The sequence below is a fragment of the Primulina tabacum genome, chromosome 12, assembly GCF_025594145.1.
Source record: "Primulina tabacum isolate GXHZ01 chromosome 12, ASM2559414v2, whole genome shotgun sequence".
NCBI classification, from domain to species: Eukaryota; Viridiplantae; Streptophyta; class Magnoliopsida; order Lamiales; family Gesneriaceae; genus Primulina; species Primulina tabacum.
Window position 1 is genome coordinate 1017673 of NC_134561.1, and position 16256 is coordinate 1033928.

The following is a 16256-nucleotide window of genomic DNA, read 5'->3' on the forward strand; positions in this document are numbered from 1 at the left end:
TTACCTAACATTTAGACCTTAGTGAAACATAATTATAAGGCCAATAATAATTCTTATAAATTATGTCATAATCCAAGTTGTTTGACTTTGAAAGTAAATGCATAGCTACAAGATATTGGTCTCACATAATATTTTTTAAAAAAATTATCGCGATTTCGGATGATGCTGAATGAACATGAACATTGAAAGTAGTTATAAATTTTTTCTTTCCGTTGTACTTTTTGAGATCATTAAAAAAAAAAAAAAATCGTCGAACAAAATATTCGAATTATAATATATTATTTTCAGTTGTAACATGTTCAAATAAATGCTAAAACATACATGAAGATTTCAATCACAAACGAATGAAATGCTTAGAAGAGTAATATATAGAATTGATTTAATTCAAAATCATATTCCGTTCATATGAAAATTCCGTTTTAACTTTGGAAAAATTCGATTATTTCGGTTTATTCGATTTAATTTCAATTATTTATTTTAGAAAAATCAAATAAACCAAATAACCGATTTTCTAAATTTTCTATTTCTGTTTTTTTTCCTTCCTATGGAGTTGCATTACATTCAAATAAACCTAGTCAATTGTCAATTTTATTTAAATTTCAATTAAATTCTGTTAATAAAATTAATCAAAATTTTTTTTTGTTTCGTTAAAAATTTAGATGCTTCGATTTGTTTAGAAAAAAAACTCAATGTCGTCGATAATTAAATTAATCGAACGTACGTGCGCGACTGATATTAGTTAATTTTTAAACAATATTAGTTTTTTTGAACAAATATTAGTAATATTAAAATATAATTTGATATGCTATTCTCTACCATTTTTTGGAATGAAAACCATCGTTAGCTTCTATATTTCTTGTAAAATATAATTTAGAATATTTTCCAAAAAATAATATTTTATATACAATAATAAATTTTTAAAATGTTTTCCAAAATACCATATATATATATATATAACATTAGTTAAATTTATTTATTTGTTGTATAATCGTAAAACCCTAGAGTCTCCTCCTCTGGTCTCGTGAGTGCGAATCCATCTTTACCAGAGACGATACCGTAAATCACCGATAATTCGATCGTTCCGCCATGGCTCGTAACGAGGAGAAAGCTCAATCGATGCTGAACCGCTTTATTTCCATGAAAGAGGATGAGAAGAAGAAGCCCAAAGAACGCCGCCCCTACCTCGCGTCGGAGTGCCGAGATTTGGCGGAGGCTGACAAGTGGCGCCAGCAAATCATGCGAGAAATCGGGAGAAAAGTTGCTGAAATCCAGAACGAAGGTCTCGGAGAGCACCGGCTCAGAGACTTGAACGACGAGATCAATAAATTGATTAGAGAAAACGCATTGGGAGAGGCGCATTGTTGAGCTTGGGGGGGCGAATCACGCGAGGTATTCAGCGAAGATGACTGATTTAGATGGAAACATTGTGGACGTTCCGAATCCAGGTGGACGTGGGCCGGGATATAGGTATTTTGGGGCGGCTAAGAAGTTGCCCGGTGTCAAGGAGTTGTTTGAGAAGCCGCCTGAGTTGCGGAAAAGGCGTACACGGTAATTTTTTTGTTCAAGTTTGCTGGTTGAGTGAAGAATTGAGGCACTGTGTGTGTTTTCTTATTTTGTGGATTAGGGGTGAGGTTTTGAGTTTATGATGAGTGATATATATTGTTCCTGTTATGATAATGGTTTTGTTTGCTTTGCACATTTAGAAACCAAGGGAATTTTTTTCGAGCTGGCTACATTTTTTAAAAATTTATTGGGTACACAGTCCAATCATAAGGTGCATAAAATGTTACATTTTATGAGATGATTGTCTCAAGTAAACTTCTTTAGTATACTTTTTACAGCACAAATAACAGGTTTCTGAATTAATGAATGGTTAAATTCAGAGAGCCGGACTACAATGTTGGCCATAGACGCCTTTATATTACTGACTAACTTGATATATAAGTTAGGAAACTCGGATTCTATATGGTTGTCTTGTTTGATTTTTGCTTTAAGTGAGAGTGTAACTTCGCATCCTGACGACTGAATATTTTTGATTGTAAATTTTTGGATACGGACGTCATGATGGGTTTTCTGATTTGTGTAATTATCTTACTGACATCGTCTTGCTATTTTATTTTATTGTGAATGGGACCTTGAGCTAATGTAGTCATGCACATTATCCGCAGATATGACATTTAAAAGAATAGATGCAAGCTATTATGGTTATAGGGATGATGAGGATGGGATATTGGAGGAAGTTGGAAGGCCAGCAGAGAAAAAAATGAGGGCTGCAGCTCTGGCGGATTGGATGGAGATGGAAAAGATAAAGAAAGAGGCAAGGAGGGTAGGTGACGAGTGGAGAGGTGGCAGACGTGGGTAATGTGTCCAGCATATTATTTGAGGAGGAAGAGGTTTGGATGAGGAAGAGAGGATGAAAGAGAAGGAGAGACGGAGAGAAAGAGAAGGGAAAATGAATTTGTTTGCGCATGTGCCACCTGCCAGATGAGAAGGAGATCGAAAGGATGGTGCTGGAAATAGAGAAAGCAGGATATCTTGGACAATACATAAGCAATGAGCTGCAGGAGGAGAGACTGAAGCAAAGACCTTGCTTAATATACCAAGATAGATGGTATGCTGTACTTTTCACCTCACATGGCTAATGTTGCTGTTATTCTTTTCAGCACGTTTAGTGGGTTGATGTATTCATTGATTGACTGCACGATCGTCTGTCTCTTCTTTACATTGGGGATCCTTGCTTTGTTTTTATTCTTGTTCATGCATTGAATTATTCCTTAGTCTATCAAATGAAATTTCATTATAGAGTGGAGGATTATTTCAGATAATCTCCTTTCTGTTTGTGGCATTTTGAAACATAAAAATCTCTTCTTTTTTTATGACTGCCTTTAATAGAGGCAACAGAATGTGGCATTGGAGCCGGCGTATGGCATTTTCTTTCAATGAAATAACCTGCCTTTTACATGGTCTTTACGAGCCTAACAACTTTGTAGAGATGTACTAGGCTGTGGTTGTCTTGAAGTTGAATTCCTTTGATGAGATGTCTGATGTACCCCGAACGGAAGCGATGCAATTTTGGATGGCTGTGTTGTCATGTTTTTTTTTCTAATCAGATTAACCTGTTTGATGTATGATATGCTAGCCATAGATGGTGTCTCTAAGTCCTTGCAACATGTCATGTTGTGTGCTGATTCTTTCGGCCATGTTTTTCTCTACATTGTTTTAGGTTTTCAGCTTTTGTTTGGATGTTTTCATGTTTTCATCTTATGCAGAAGTCAATTATATTTGCATGCTACCAGGTATGCCATCGGTTGTGGTAGGTGAGTGCTTTGCTAGTCAGTTGTGGGAGGCGAGTAACTTTGAGATGCTTTTAAAGGTGAATTGAATGATCAAGATTATGACACAATTTGCTATTTGCAAGTGGCGTGCATGATGGAGGCTTAAATAAGGCGAACCTGTCATTGATGGACTTGAAAAAATTGAGCTATGAAACTTTTGTATGCCATAATGATACCACTGTCAGTTGTGGAGCAATGGAATATACAACTGTTGTGGCTTATTTTACTGTATGTTTAGGTGGAACATAACCTGCAACGAGCTGCCTGAATGGTTTCTGCTAGAGGTTCCTGTATCAGGCGAAGGTTCTACTTTTTGATGTGTGGTTTGTATTATTCAACTGAATTATTTGTTATGCACTTGCTATTCTTGCATTTCCGCAGTAACATGTTGCACAAGATGAAAGCTTTTATTTATCAGATGGCACGTATACAGTCCCTGTTCACCAACAGATCAAGTAACAAGCTCATTATTGAAGAATGAACATAATGGTTGATATATGATATGCGCTATTAGATTTGAGATGCAAGTGAGGCTAGGATTGTCGTTGCCAAAAATTTGAACTGCATAATGTTAATGATCTCGGGGACTATCTTCCTCATTCTCTACTCTTGTGAGATGTACATGTTTCCTTTACCATTCTCCCTATCCTCTGTTGTCAGCATATCTGTCATGTAAAAAGAGGATTTGTCGAGTTACAAACTTACAAGTTACCGCATTTCGTAATATATACATGTACAAGAAGAGAGGTAGAAGATAGGAGTTTAGCCGAGCCGGATATTAAGAAACATTTAAAGCTCGAATTTGGTTGAATCTATTATATTCGAATATGATTTGTTTAAAGCTCGAAATTTTTTTGCTACTCAAGGCTCCAAGTAGGTCGAAATTCAACATGTTTCACGAGCTTCTATGAAAATAAATGCGAAATATATGTATTTAATAAAGGTGCGAATAGGGTGTCAAATATATTTATTTGACATACTATTGTACGTAGCAAATTTATTTATACAACTTTTCCGTATACCTATGGAGAAAACCTCCAACCATTTAAGAAGTGGCTGTTGTCAGAATGTTTTCTGGAATTCACTAAAATTAGTATCAAGTATGATCAGTTCGAAGACGGTTAGAAAAATGAGTTGGTGGTGGCCCGACTTTAGTTAAAAGTTGCCGCACAAGTCATAATTGTAAACTTCCACTATGTCACCTCCATTTATCAACTGTTGATATTTGCTATGTCATGCCACGAGGTTTTGTTATTTTAAGTTCATTTTGGACCACTAAAAAATTACCATATCGCAACATCGATAAAAAGGGCGACAGAATGAGATGAAGTTTACCACAAAGAAACATAACTAAAAAAGATTCTGTTTTCTTTTTAATGTTGCTCTTTAATTGCACAAGAAATGGAGGTTTATACAATAGGCCACATGCTACTAAATTTCAAAATGATTTACTACTTTGACAGTATAACTAACTCCCACGTATCCACAATTCTATACCAAAAACTGAAATTCCCAAAACCAGACAATTTCAATTTTATCTTCCCTCGAATCGAAATCAATCAATCCCTTCATCAAAATGCGGCATACCAGAGTTGGATGGTTTCTCCTTTTGATCAATCAAATCATCTGTGCCACCGAATCCTTTACTGATGTCACTTTCTTATTGGTTTCTCGGAGAATGAAACCAATCCCATAGTCGTCAAGCTTTGCGTTAAAACATCTAGGTTGATGGTTCCACTATAAAGACCCCCGGCTTCCAGCAGCAATCACATTTTGCTTGTCATCGCTGCTGCTCAGCATGGAAGGCAATACATCAAGAAGCTGAGAATGGGTTGGCTGGAGCCGCTTAAGAGCATCCGAAGCGTTTCCCTAGCACCTTTTTCTAACATGGATTCAGCATCTGGAAGAGGGCCCACAAGATTTGGATTTAATGCAGAAATTGCGGTCGAAATAGCAGGCCCTGCACTGACCAAATACCCTTGGCCAGAAGAACAGACATCAATCACTGGAATGTGGACAATTGGATCACATATCAAAGGTGTAAACGTAGGAATTTGCTGAGAAGTTGGCAGCCTGACAAAAGGCTCAGGCGCAATGTAGGAAAATCTAGAGGAGTTTCGGCTATATTTAGGGATTGATTTGAGGTTAAAAGCCTGGACTGTCTAGTAGCTGATAGGAGAGAAGAAATCGGAGGCAGAGATAGTGATTCAGTTGATATAGATAGGTGTGAATTTCCTTTAGTGAATTGTAGAGCAGATGCAACAGGAGGGCACCAGCAATACTGAGGTGACAAGTGAGATGAGCCTGAAGAAGGAATTTGTATTTCTGAACCTGAAAATGGAGTCTCCGAGGATTTTCCAAGTATCTCCAACAAACTGAATGCGGCTGAAGTACGACTTTCATTTGGTTCTGAAACTCTGTCTTGCTCAAAGCAATTAGTACTAGATGGATCAAAATTGTTTGATGAAGCAAGAGCTAAGCTTTCAACATTAGAAACGTAATTCTCCACACACCACTTCAATTTCTCTCTGGCAGCACTCCTCATAGAAGACACACTCTTAGACATGCCTTCCTTGAACTGGTTAGACTTGGGACTGAGGCTACCCTGGTAGATTAAGTTTGTCTTTGATCCTTGCCCGCCACATTGCCGGACATAGGAAAATTTTTGGCACGTTGAGGAAGGTTGAGAAAAATGTTGTTCGCAAGGATCAATGCTGTCAGAGGAAGCTGACAGAACACCACTAACTTGAGTACTGGTTACAACTGATCCCGCGAGATAAGCATGAAGATGAGTTGCAAAAATGTTCAGACGTGACTCACTAATTCCGCTTAGTTCAGTAAGTGAAGGTTTTCTCATTAGCAAATCCTTCATCTAGACAGACATAAAAAAGGCAGAATGAGGAATCATATTAATTACACAAGAAAACATTAGAACATATATGAATTGTATTGACGATCTTACATTTTTTAGCAATTCGTTTCCCAAAAGCTTAGATTTTTCAGAGCACCAAAATAACAAACCACAGCATCTGAAATCTTTATTAAGAATGATCTTCCAGATTTGTCAGCAGAGATCTCTTCAATTTCAATGGCAGTGCATTGAGCCTTGGTGCAAATGTTGCCAGCCTCTCCACAGAACCATCATCACCATAGAATGAGATGCGTAGGTCAGAAGTTGGCAAAAGTGAGAGGCATAATTTTCCTCTGTACAACATGCCACACAAACGAAAGGATCAGAAAAGTAACCACCAGCGTGAAGCATATCACAATATATATCAATTCTAAAGTAAAAGAGAGTTGTCATAGGCATGTGCAAGACTTCATACGTCTCCTGACTCCAACTAACAATACGAAAATGTGAGTTGTGATCTGAGTCCAAAATTTAAGATGATAGACAAACTATCTAATCCTCTTCCAAAGTAATGCATGAATCTAAAGTTTTTCTCTATTAGGTACCAAGATATTCACAGATAAAGGTAAAAGGTTATTGACAGTTTCAATAAGTTTTCATTTAATTTTTTTCACAACCAATTTAACCCACGGCTTAGAAGTTAGAACATGGAAGTAAGCAAATTATTAAATAAGCCCCAAACCTAACCATCAGATATATTGGTTCCATTCATAAGAATGAACAGAGGGAAAAATAGATCAAATAGAATTTAAGTTGTGCAAACAATTTCGAAAGATCAAAGCCCATGCATACGTAGGAGTCCCATCCATATCATCGCGGGCATGCTGCTGAAAAAATAATCAAATATCTAGAGAAGGAAAGTAGCCAAATGCATGTGATAAGAACCAAACGTACAAATTAAGATGTTACAACAGCAAATTAATAAGGTAAAACTAACCAAACTATTAAAGCAAAGAATTACGATAGATATAGAATAGTTACACAACAGCAAAAGTACTATATGAGAAAGATAAAAATGTAGTATGAAAAAGGACACAATTCTGGCAAGATATAATATAATACATTAACATAAGATCATGAAGCTACCTTTAATTCTTCTTATTTCAGAGATCATTATAGTATAACGCCAAATTTACCTACAAGTCAAAAGATATCCTCACTTGGAAGGCCAAATATCTAGCCATTACAACATAAAATACAGCACTTCGTAAGGACGGTATGATCAAACGTAGAGGACGAATAAAGTCATATTAAATACCACCTTGTCAGCAAATTATTCTTTTAATTTCTTAAACATAAATATTATCAATGAGAAATCTCAGCGAATACAAACATCTTATGCACATAAGAGATATAACATGATCTAAAAGACAAAGGAAATGACGCCAACATACTGAAGCAGATATATTCACTAAGTTGATTCAGTTTATCAGATTTCATATGAGGTTTTCATATAACAGAAGTCAGCAATAATCTCCCTTGATAACCAATATAAGAATATATACACCACAACAACCTTCCCTGGTGTCTTCACATGTCATACGCGCACCTCATAGCAATGTAAAGTCATATCAAGATGAAGGGATCTAAGAAGATTCCCGCATGTAGTGCCGAGATGATTTAGATAGGTCTGCAAATGCACATACAAGACACTCAAAAATGAACCCCAACATGTTCGGGGTCAGAGATGATAACACAACTCTCTAATCCTAGGAGTCACTTGGCATGTAAAAATAATACGAAGACCCATATCATATAACAAATTGGAAACTGACCCATATCATACAACAAATTGGAAATTGTTAATTAAAATCATCAATATGCATAATTAAGCGCACACAGGCACACCAATAGATGTATATGTAAAAAACAAATGATTCACTTCTTACAAAATGAAAGGGAAGATGATCATTCATAATGGAAAAAAGCAAGTTTGGCAACATAAAATTGAACTTGGACAAAGTTAAGAATTTATCACAACAAATCAACAGCCTAAGGAAACATAAAGCTGGTTTATCATTATTTTACAAAGCTATATTGTATCTTTACAACAAGTAAAAATTGAAACTCATTCCCATATAGCATTTCTGCCAAAAGATAAATTGGCAAAAGAGTTTACATAACACAAAATTGACTTCTCAAATTACATTCTTAAAAAATTGATTAAAAAGCCAATGAGGTTATCATTGCCTCAACAGACTACAACCACACTTTCCTATAATTTATTTGGGCAGAGTATTTAGAGACCCGTTACTTGCATGTTATAACAGAAGTATATAAGTTAGTTGTACAAAAAACGAAAAGTAAGTGTCACTAATGATTACCAATTGGGGAGTATAAAAAACAAACATCATGTCAGAATTCATAATAATTTTTTTCACCCGTGACTCCTTGCACTCCGATTTATTTTTCGATGCACTGTCTCTACGCAACCCCATATACTCAAACAAGTAAAAAGGCCCCTTTGTCTATCCCTCACATCCAAAAGAACCACCGAATCACAAAAACTATCACAATTTGTGAAAGAAAATATTCTTAGGCACGGCACAAGATAAAGTGATCAAAACTTTGCCCATATAATACCATATAATTTGTTATGAAACGGTACAAATGCGTGCAACGAACTACCTTATCGATGTTGGAGACAAAAGAGTTCCTTTCTTCTCGATCTTTCCCACCCGAATAGAAACAAGAGGTATGCACAGGCACCTGGCCAAAATAGCGACTTCTGATGGTTCAAAGTGCTGGGAGACGACAAATAGGAAACAAGTCAGTGGCCCAAAACTGAGAAAAGCAGAAGCTTCATACAACAAAAATGGTCAGAATCAATCAGAAGAGAGATACAAGGCAATGAAAAACTCAATTATAAGTTCAGTATCAAACAACTTCGTATATAAGCATCACAACCACAAAATGCAAGTCAATACAATTACATGTAATTAGTTTCATTATAGAATTAGTAAATTAATGAATATCAGTTCAACAAATTGATTATTCATCAAATCAGATACGAATCCCGGATCCAAAACCTGCCACACCCATAAACCCTATCTGAAAGCAACAGGCAACACAAGCAAATCTAGTTCGACCGATCGAGCATACACATACCTGACTAAGATGAGCTAGCAGACGATCCTCAGCCGCCCCAGTGGAAACATTGAGCTTCAGCAAAGGTTTCAACCTCTCATCCGCCCGGCACGCACCATCACCTGAAAATCCAAAGCGCGAAACCATTGCAGAAAGCCATCCTCCCTATCGCTAGTCTGAAGCAGTAGATCTCCATCCCCATCCTCCATAAATATCTCCGTCAACCTCCGCACAATCGACGGATTCGCGTTTGCCAACGTCTCAGCACCAGACGACGACTCGTCAATGGAATCATTTCCGTCGAAATTACGGTCCCCGCGATTATCATCTTCACACCGTCGGTTGTTTCCAGATTGCTTTTTCTCAGAATTAACCATTTGCCCAAAAAAAAGTTCGTAGATCCCAACAGAATCCGAAATGGAATAATCCCTAATCTTCGGCTCTTCGAATCCGAAGAAAACAATACACAGATACAAAAATCTCAATCAAGAAACCGTAACCTTAATAAGATTGGATGAAATCTTCGGCCGATGATGAATGACGCCAAGATGAGGCATCAAATCAAATATGATTTGTAGAAGGCCCGGACTCGAAACATAATATTCTCTGTGTTTAGTATTGGTCTGACGTCCGAAAAATATTATTGGTCTTGGACGTCAAACACGTCAGCACTGGGCCATGGTCGGCCCATATGTCCCACACTATAAATATCGAAGTACACGAAGCCCTACATTTTTAAACTAAAAAATATTTAAAAAATATCATTATCAAATAATAATTTATAAGTTAATTAAATTTAAAGTAAATTTTCTTTGAATCTCCAAATCCCTACTTAAGGCTGAAAAAAATTCTTATAGAAAAAATGTGTTTGAACTATCTGATCTAAAAATAATAATTTTGAATTCTTTGAGTCCATATATATGTTTTTTGAGACGAAGATGGTTACAAAACATTGAAAATATGACATTAATATATGTTTCTGTTTGTCGCGAAAATTTGCGGGCGTGCCAGGCACGTGTTCGTGCCGAATGTGAATTAATCTGACTTCGTTTACCAAGCGTTGCAAATCTCGATTCGACCGTTTGTTCTAATTCCCTCGAAATGACTCCAAAAATAAGAACGTGAAATGAGAAATATAATGAAATTAAAGGAGGAATTCATAAGCAACATCAATATTTATTATGCCGTTATAAATTCGAACAAAGCTTTCACATGAGACTTGGATGGACATTGCTAAAATCTATAGAATGCTTGCTGGAAATGACAATAAACAACGGAGCAATAAGAGAAATTTTGCATAAAATTGATAAGGAATTCTGCAGAGTTTTTGCTGTAGATTTTTGTGTTGATTTTTTTGTCGGTCCCTTTCTGATTATTCTTTTTGCTTTTGTTACATTCCGCACAGCAGTTTCTCTTCCCCCATCACTCCACGTTCTTCCACGTCGGGCACTGGCAGCAACTGATATCACGTTGATTCATTGGGCCAACTGCAATTTCATTTGGGCCGAATTTTGGGCTTCTGAAATATTAGGCACAACAATTGCCCCTCGTAGCCAATTTGGCCCATGGGCCAATTTGGCTATGTTTTCGCATGTCCCTTTTCAAAACAAATGGAATTCCTTCGCACATTTCCCAAGCATTCCGATCTTCCTGGAGTCTTCAAAATGAGTTTAACAAATGTAATCCCTTCACAATAAAAGATCCTGGCTTATTTATGTTTCTTTCTCAACTTTCATTTTCAAACTTTATTCCTCGATCCCCGCGTCAAATCCCTAAAAATCCTCCACACTCCCTTCGTTCCTTCCATTGTCTTCTTCCCCAACTCCTCGCCTACGCTGGATAACAAAAGCATCGATTTGCCTCATCATTCCACGTTCCTCGATTTTGCCCATCGCCCAAATCCTTTCGTTTACTGGGAGCCGCGGTCTGTGATATACCGCGTGCACCACCACCCTCATTCTCCTCTCTTGGTTTTCTCTCATCGCCACGCCGTTATCCAAATAGTGTAAGCTCCTCTTCACGGGTCTGTGATTCCTTCACTCGCCGTCCACCGTCCGGGCAACTACAAGGAACATATAGATATCCCTCTTTTTGTTTCATTATCTCGGTTGATTCGATTGGATGGTATTTTGTGTCTATTCAAATTTATGTTGGAGTATTGCTCTGTGTGGCTACGTGTTCTTGAGTGCTTCATAAGGATGATTACTGCACATTGGCAATTCCTCTTTGTCTGTTAGATACGCAACTTTAGCTCACGTGATTCTTCTCAGTACCAATGTATATTTCTTCGATTTTCTTGTCTGGACGTGAAACGCCTTTCGTATTTCACCTTGTAGGGATAACCGGTGATCTTTCACTCGTGGGCGCACACTCGTCAGCGTATCGAAACCAATCCTCTACGCTTAGCGATGAATTCGTTATTGGGATGTCTACCCCCGTGTATGTTTCCTCTTTGTCTGGGTGTACTTTGTTAAGTATTAATTCCCCTTACTTTGAATCTTATGCCATTTGCAGACTTTCGATGATCACTGAGGGTGATTCTAACTTGGTGGAAGCCTTTGATCATACCGTTGATCCTTCCTATAGTCATATTCCCTTATCCCTCGAGGCCACCAACATGCTATTTCCTCTTTCCATCCTTGAGCCAAGTGCTTTACTGCTAAATCGCACCGTTGTACCACCTTTTGAGTTTGCCAAATTTAAATCTTTGCCCAGGGGAGATGTTAACTGGAATGTTTGGGTTGAGAGGTTGAAAAAGTTTGATGGGAGAATGTGGCGAAAACATGGCCTTTACCAATTCATCCAAATGTCCACCACCGATCGTACTTTTAATCTAGACCTCATCGAGGGTGCCATTCGGTTATGGGCACCGCCTTGTAATTCTTTCATTCTCCCCTGTGGCCCTATGTCCATCACTCTTCAAGACGTTTTGCATCTCACTGGTCTTCCCGTTCTTGGAAATGAATTTGCCAGCCTGGTGGATACCCGGGACTTACCTCAGCTCTCTGAACAATATTGGAGTCCTTCTTCTTACTCTCAGATTATCAGGTCTTGGAGCGCTCTCAAGAGGACTTCCCCTACCAGCGAAGAACGTATATCCTTTATGTGGGTACTGATATGTAAGTATCTTTTTTGTCCTTCTTCTGGTAAGCCGACTATGGAATACTTGGCCCTTGCCAGGTCCCTGAGCGTTGGAAATGTACACGGTCTTGGTGTAATGTTTTTGGGATCGATCTACCATTGGTTGAACGTTGCCGTGAATGATGTGCCCCTCTCTAGACTCAATGGGGTTATGTGGTTTCTTCAAATGTGGCTGTTCTCTTACTTTCCTGAGTTGAAATCCCCGCCCGGCCTTCTTTCTGAGAGGTTGTCATGGAAGGAACTCATAACTTGTCAGAGTACTTTCACTGTTGCAGGGGTGTGTACTTTTATGCGATCTCTGCCCTTCTCTCGAGCAGTTCATCGGCCTCCTTTCCTTACGATCACAGCCGATGATTACCCGTGGATTGGGTATATGGCTACCAGTAAAGCGATAGACGTATCTTCCTTGGTTAAAAATGTGCGGACTGCCACCCTACATCCTCGTTTCCTAGTACATGACGGGGTGTCCCCACGTGATCAAAGTACCCATATTTTTGAGTTTTAAAATCCAACCTTGTACCCCTCCCAGCTAGGTTTGTGTCCAACCGTGCCTTCAAACGCATTGTATCTGCCTCGCCCCCTGAACGAAATGATAAAAGCGGAGTTGTCTCAAAAGAAATTCACTTCACTATCGTTGATCGAATTATCGGAGCAAGCCGAATATTTTAAGACCCCTGTTGTGGAGGCCCCCATTTCAGTCTCTGATGACTACCTTGCATGGTGGACTACAAGATACCGTTGTCTTATCCCTGCAGAGCTGGACATATCAGGTATATCTCCTCCTGCTTTTTGTATGATTTGCTACTCTCATATTTTAAATATTATATGTTTGGATATGTAGACCCTCAAAGTCCTCGACAAGCCTTGGATCTGTCGGTTGCAAGGAATGATAGAAAAGGCAAGGAGGGAAACCAAATCCTACTCAAGTGACTCCGTCTGCTCAAGTGAAACAAGTACATGTTCCTTCGCCGTCAAGATGGCGGACCCGATCCACCGCTCAATTGTCTCGGGCAATCCAACCACTCACTTCCATTCCCTCAGCTGGCCCTGTGACAATAGAAAATCTTGACTCCTCCTCAACCTCCAGCCCTTCCGCAGAGACCGAGTCGGATGAGCATGTCCCTTTGGCCACTCCTTTGGCCTCACTCAAGCGTAGGAAAGTTCTCCCCGGGAATTCTTCCGATGATGTGGCAGAGAAATCTCCCTCGGCTGGCTCCCACTTTCTGGTAACAACCATTCTACTCCCTCTTTAATTATCAGTTTGTTGTTTGTGTCTCACCTTCTCCTTGGCATTTTAGGATCTATCGGCACGGAGAGCGATGGTCTCTTTGGTAGAGGAGACTTTGGATTTTGATTTCAGCTTTTTGGAGTCAGGACCCTCTCATATGGCCTCCTCTTTGAATGTCCCCTCTGGTTTGGAGCTTGCTACCGCAAAAGCTTCACTGAAGCATTTCTTGAATATGAACCTCAACGCCTTAGGGGATATGGAAAAAACCACCATTTTATCTGCTGTGTCTATCCTGAAAAGCAGCCCAGATTTCTCGTCATCCCCACTTCATGAGGTGTTGGCTGCTTTGCCAAACATATTCTCAGCTTTCCAGGACTCGAGTTCTATATGTTCAGAGACACTAATTCGAGGTGAACAACTTCAAGGAGCAAAAAAGACCTTTAGATGGTACGCTCTCCGAACGGAAAGTTGCTCTTTCTGATTTACATCAGAAAAATGAGGAGTTTGACGCCAAAGAGGAATTGGTGAAGAAGCTAGAAATGGAAATCGCCCAACACAAAGCTGATATGGTAACTCTCCTTCATGACAGTGAGGTTTTAAAGACTTCCTCTGACAGACTCAAGGCAGACATCCAAAGCTTGGGCGACAATTTGGTAAGTCAAAGGCATGCCTAACAGCAGTGGGAGGATACATTGAAAACGGCTTAGCAGACTCGGGTTGAATGCTTGTCCAAGTGGGAAGAGCTACGTCAACTTGATTTCTCTTGAAGACTCCATCTCATCTTTATGGCGATATTGGTTTATGTTTTGGTATTTTGTGGACTTTCTGGACTATAGAGTAGTACATTCTTGACATATTGCGCCTGTCTGCCATGATTTGGCTTGTTCTTTTTCTTTTTCGTGAATGTTGGGGAATGTTTAGAAACTCAGCTCTGTTGTTATAATGCATTATTCTCTGGATATCTGTTGCTTGGGGCTTGTTTGCAGGTGTTTTATATTTTTGGCATATTATACTTACAAGCGAAACTCTGCCAAAATTTTTTCTAAAAAGTGAACATTTAATAACGATGCAAGCAAACGCAAATCAACATACATTCCCAATGAACGGCCAAACCACAATTTTTGAATAAAACTCACCGAAGTTTCAAGACATGCACTTAAATGAACTTCGTTTGTTACCGATTTGGCCAACTAACAAAACGAGCACTCTACCCAAATTAACTACCGCGAACTCCACGAGCCAGTATTTTATTTATTTACAAATGCTCCATCACTCTTTACAAATAAGTTTGCCAAGGAATGGCTTAAAGCCTATTCCTTGCATATTCACAATAACTTTTACAAGTTAATACAATGGATTCAAACAAAGTGGCCATCTAGCCTACTTTGTACCAACTCCTTCTCATCCAGCTTCATGAACCCTTTGTTTCTGACACCCCTACCCAACTACTGGGGTAATAATGCTTCAAATATTTGCCATTAATGCACCTTCTATGTGGCTCCCCATTAAGACTTGCCAACCAATATGCATTTCCATCTAATATTCGATGAACTTTGAATGGCCCTTCCCAGTTGGGTGACCATTTGCCGAACTCCCTGTCATTGGTCCCGAGGGGTAAAATCACTTTCCAAACCACGTCTCCTTCTTCAAATATTTTCTTATTCACACGCTTATTGTAACTTCTGGCCACCTTGGATTTCTGAAGCATCAAAGCATTATATGTCTGCATTCTCAGCTCATCCAAATCCTCAAGTTCCATAATCATAGCTTCCGTGTAAATCTCTGGTTCCAAATCATTCTGCCTCATCACTCTCAAAGAAGGGATTACCACTTCCATAGGCAATACTGCGTCATGCCCATAAGTCAAGGTGAAAGGGCTTGTACCAGTAGCACTTCTCTTTGAGGTCCGATAAGCCCATAAAGTCTCTGATAGCAGTCGGTGCCAATCTCGGGATTGTCTTCCATCATCCTTTTCAACATCTTGATCAATACTTGGTTTGAAGCTTCAGCTTGACCGTTGGACTGGGGATAATGAGGTGAAGAATTAATCAACTGGATTCCGTAATCTTCGGCAAATTCCTTCATTTCTGACCCTACGAACATAGTTCCCTGGTCGGTAGTGATCGATTGCGGGATTCCAAATCTGTGAATAATATGTTCTTTTACAAACAGAACACATCTTTCTGCTCTACCTTTTTCATGGGGAGAGCCTCAACCCACTTGGTGAAGAAATCGGTTGCCACAATTATAAAGGAGTGTCCTTTAGACGAGGGAGGATAAATTTTACCTATCAAATCCATGGCCCACCCCTGAAATGGCCACGGCTTTATGACAGCGTGCATTTCATCGGCTGGTATCCTCTGAATATTTCCGTGTTTTTGACATTGTTGACAACCCCTCGAATATCTTATACAGTCTTTTAACATCGATGGCCAGTAGTGGCCATGTCTGCGGATTAGCCATCTCATCTTGATTCCTGACTGGTGTGCCCCACATATTCCTTCATGTACTTGCTGCATAACTCTCATGGACTCTGGGAAATCCCAAACACCGC

The 16256-nt window shown here is 39.0% G+C and overlaps 1 protein-coding gene and 2 pseudogenes across 1 annotated transcript; 1 reads left to right on the plus strand and 2 right to left on the minus strand.

Annotated features, from left to right (window-relative positions):
• The first annotated feature begins 975 nt into the window (after positions 1-975).
• On the plus strand, positions 976-2608 carry LOC142520779 (uncharacterized; annotated as a pseudogene).
• Positions 2609-5168: 2560 nt separating this feature from the next.
• On the minus strand, positions 5169-9916 carry LOC142520532 (uncharacterized; annotated as a pseudogene).
• A 5197-nt stretch (positions 9917-15113) lies between these two features.
• On the minus strand, positions 15114-15539 carry LOC142521269 (uncharacterized). The gene has a single exon (XM_075624498.1). It carries the CDS (start codon positions 15537-15539, stop codon positions 15114-15116), a length of 426 nt encoding a protein of 141 aa, XP_075480613.1.
• Positions 15540-16256: the final 717 nt, after the last annotated feature.

What these genes read in the sequence shown, in the direction of transcription:
- LOC142521269 (XM_075624498.1), bottom strand. Translation starts at nt 15,539, where the DNA reads ATGGAAGTGGTAATCCCTTCTTTGAGAGTGATGAGGCAGAATGATTTG.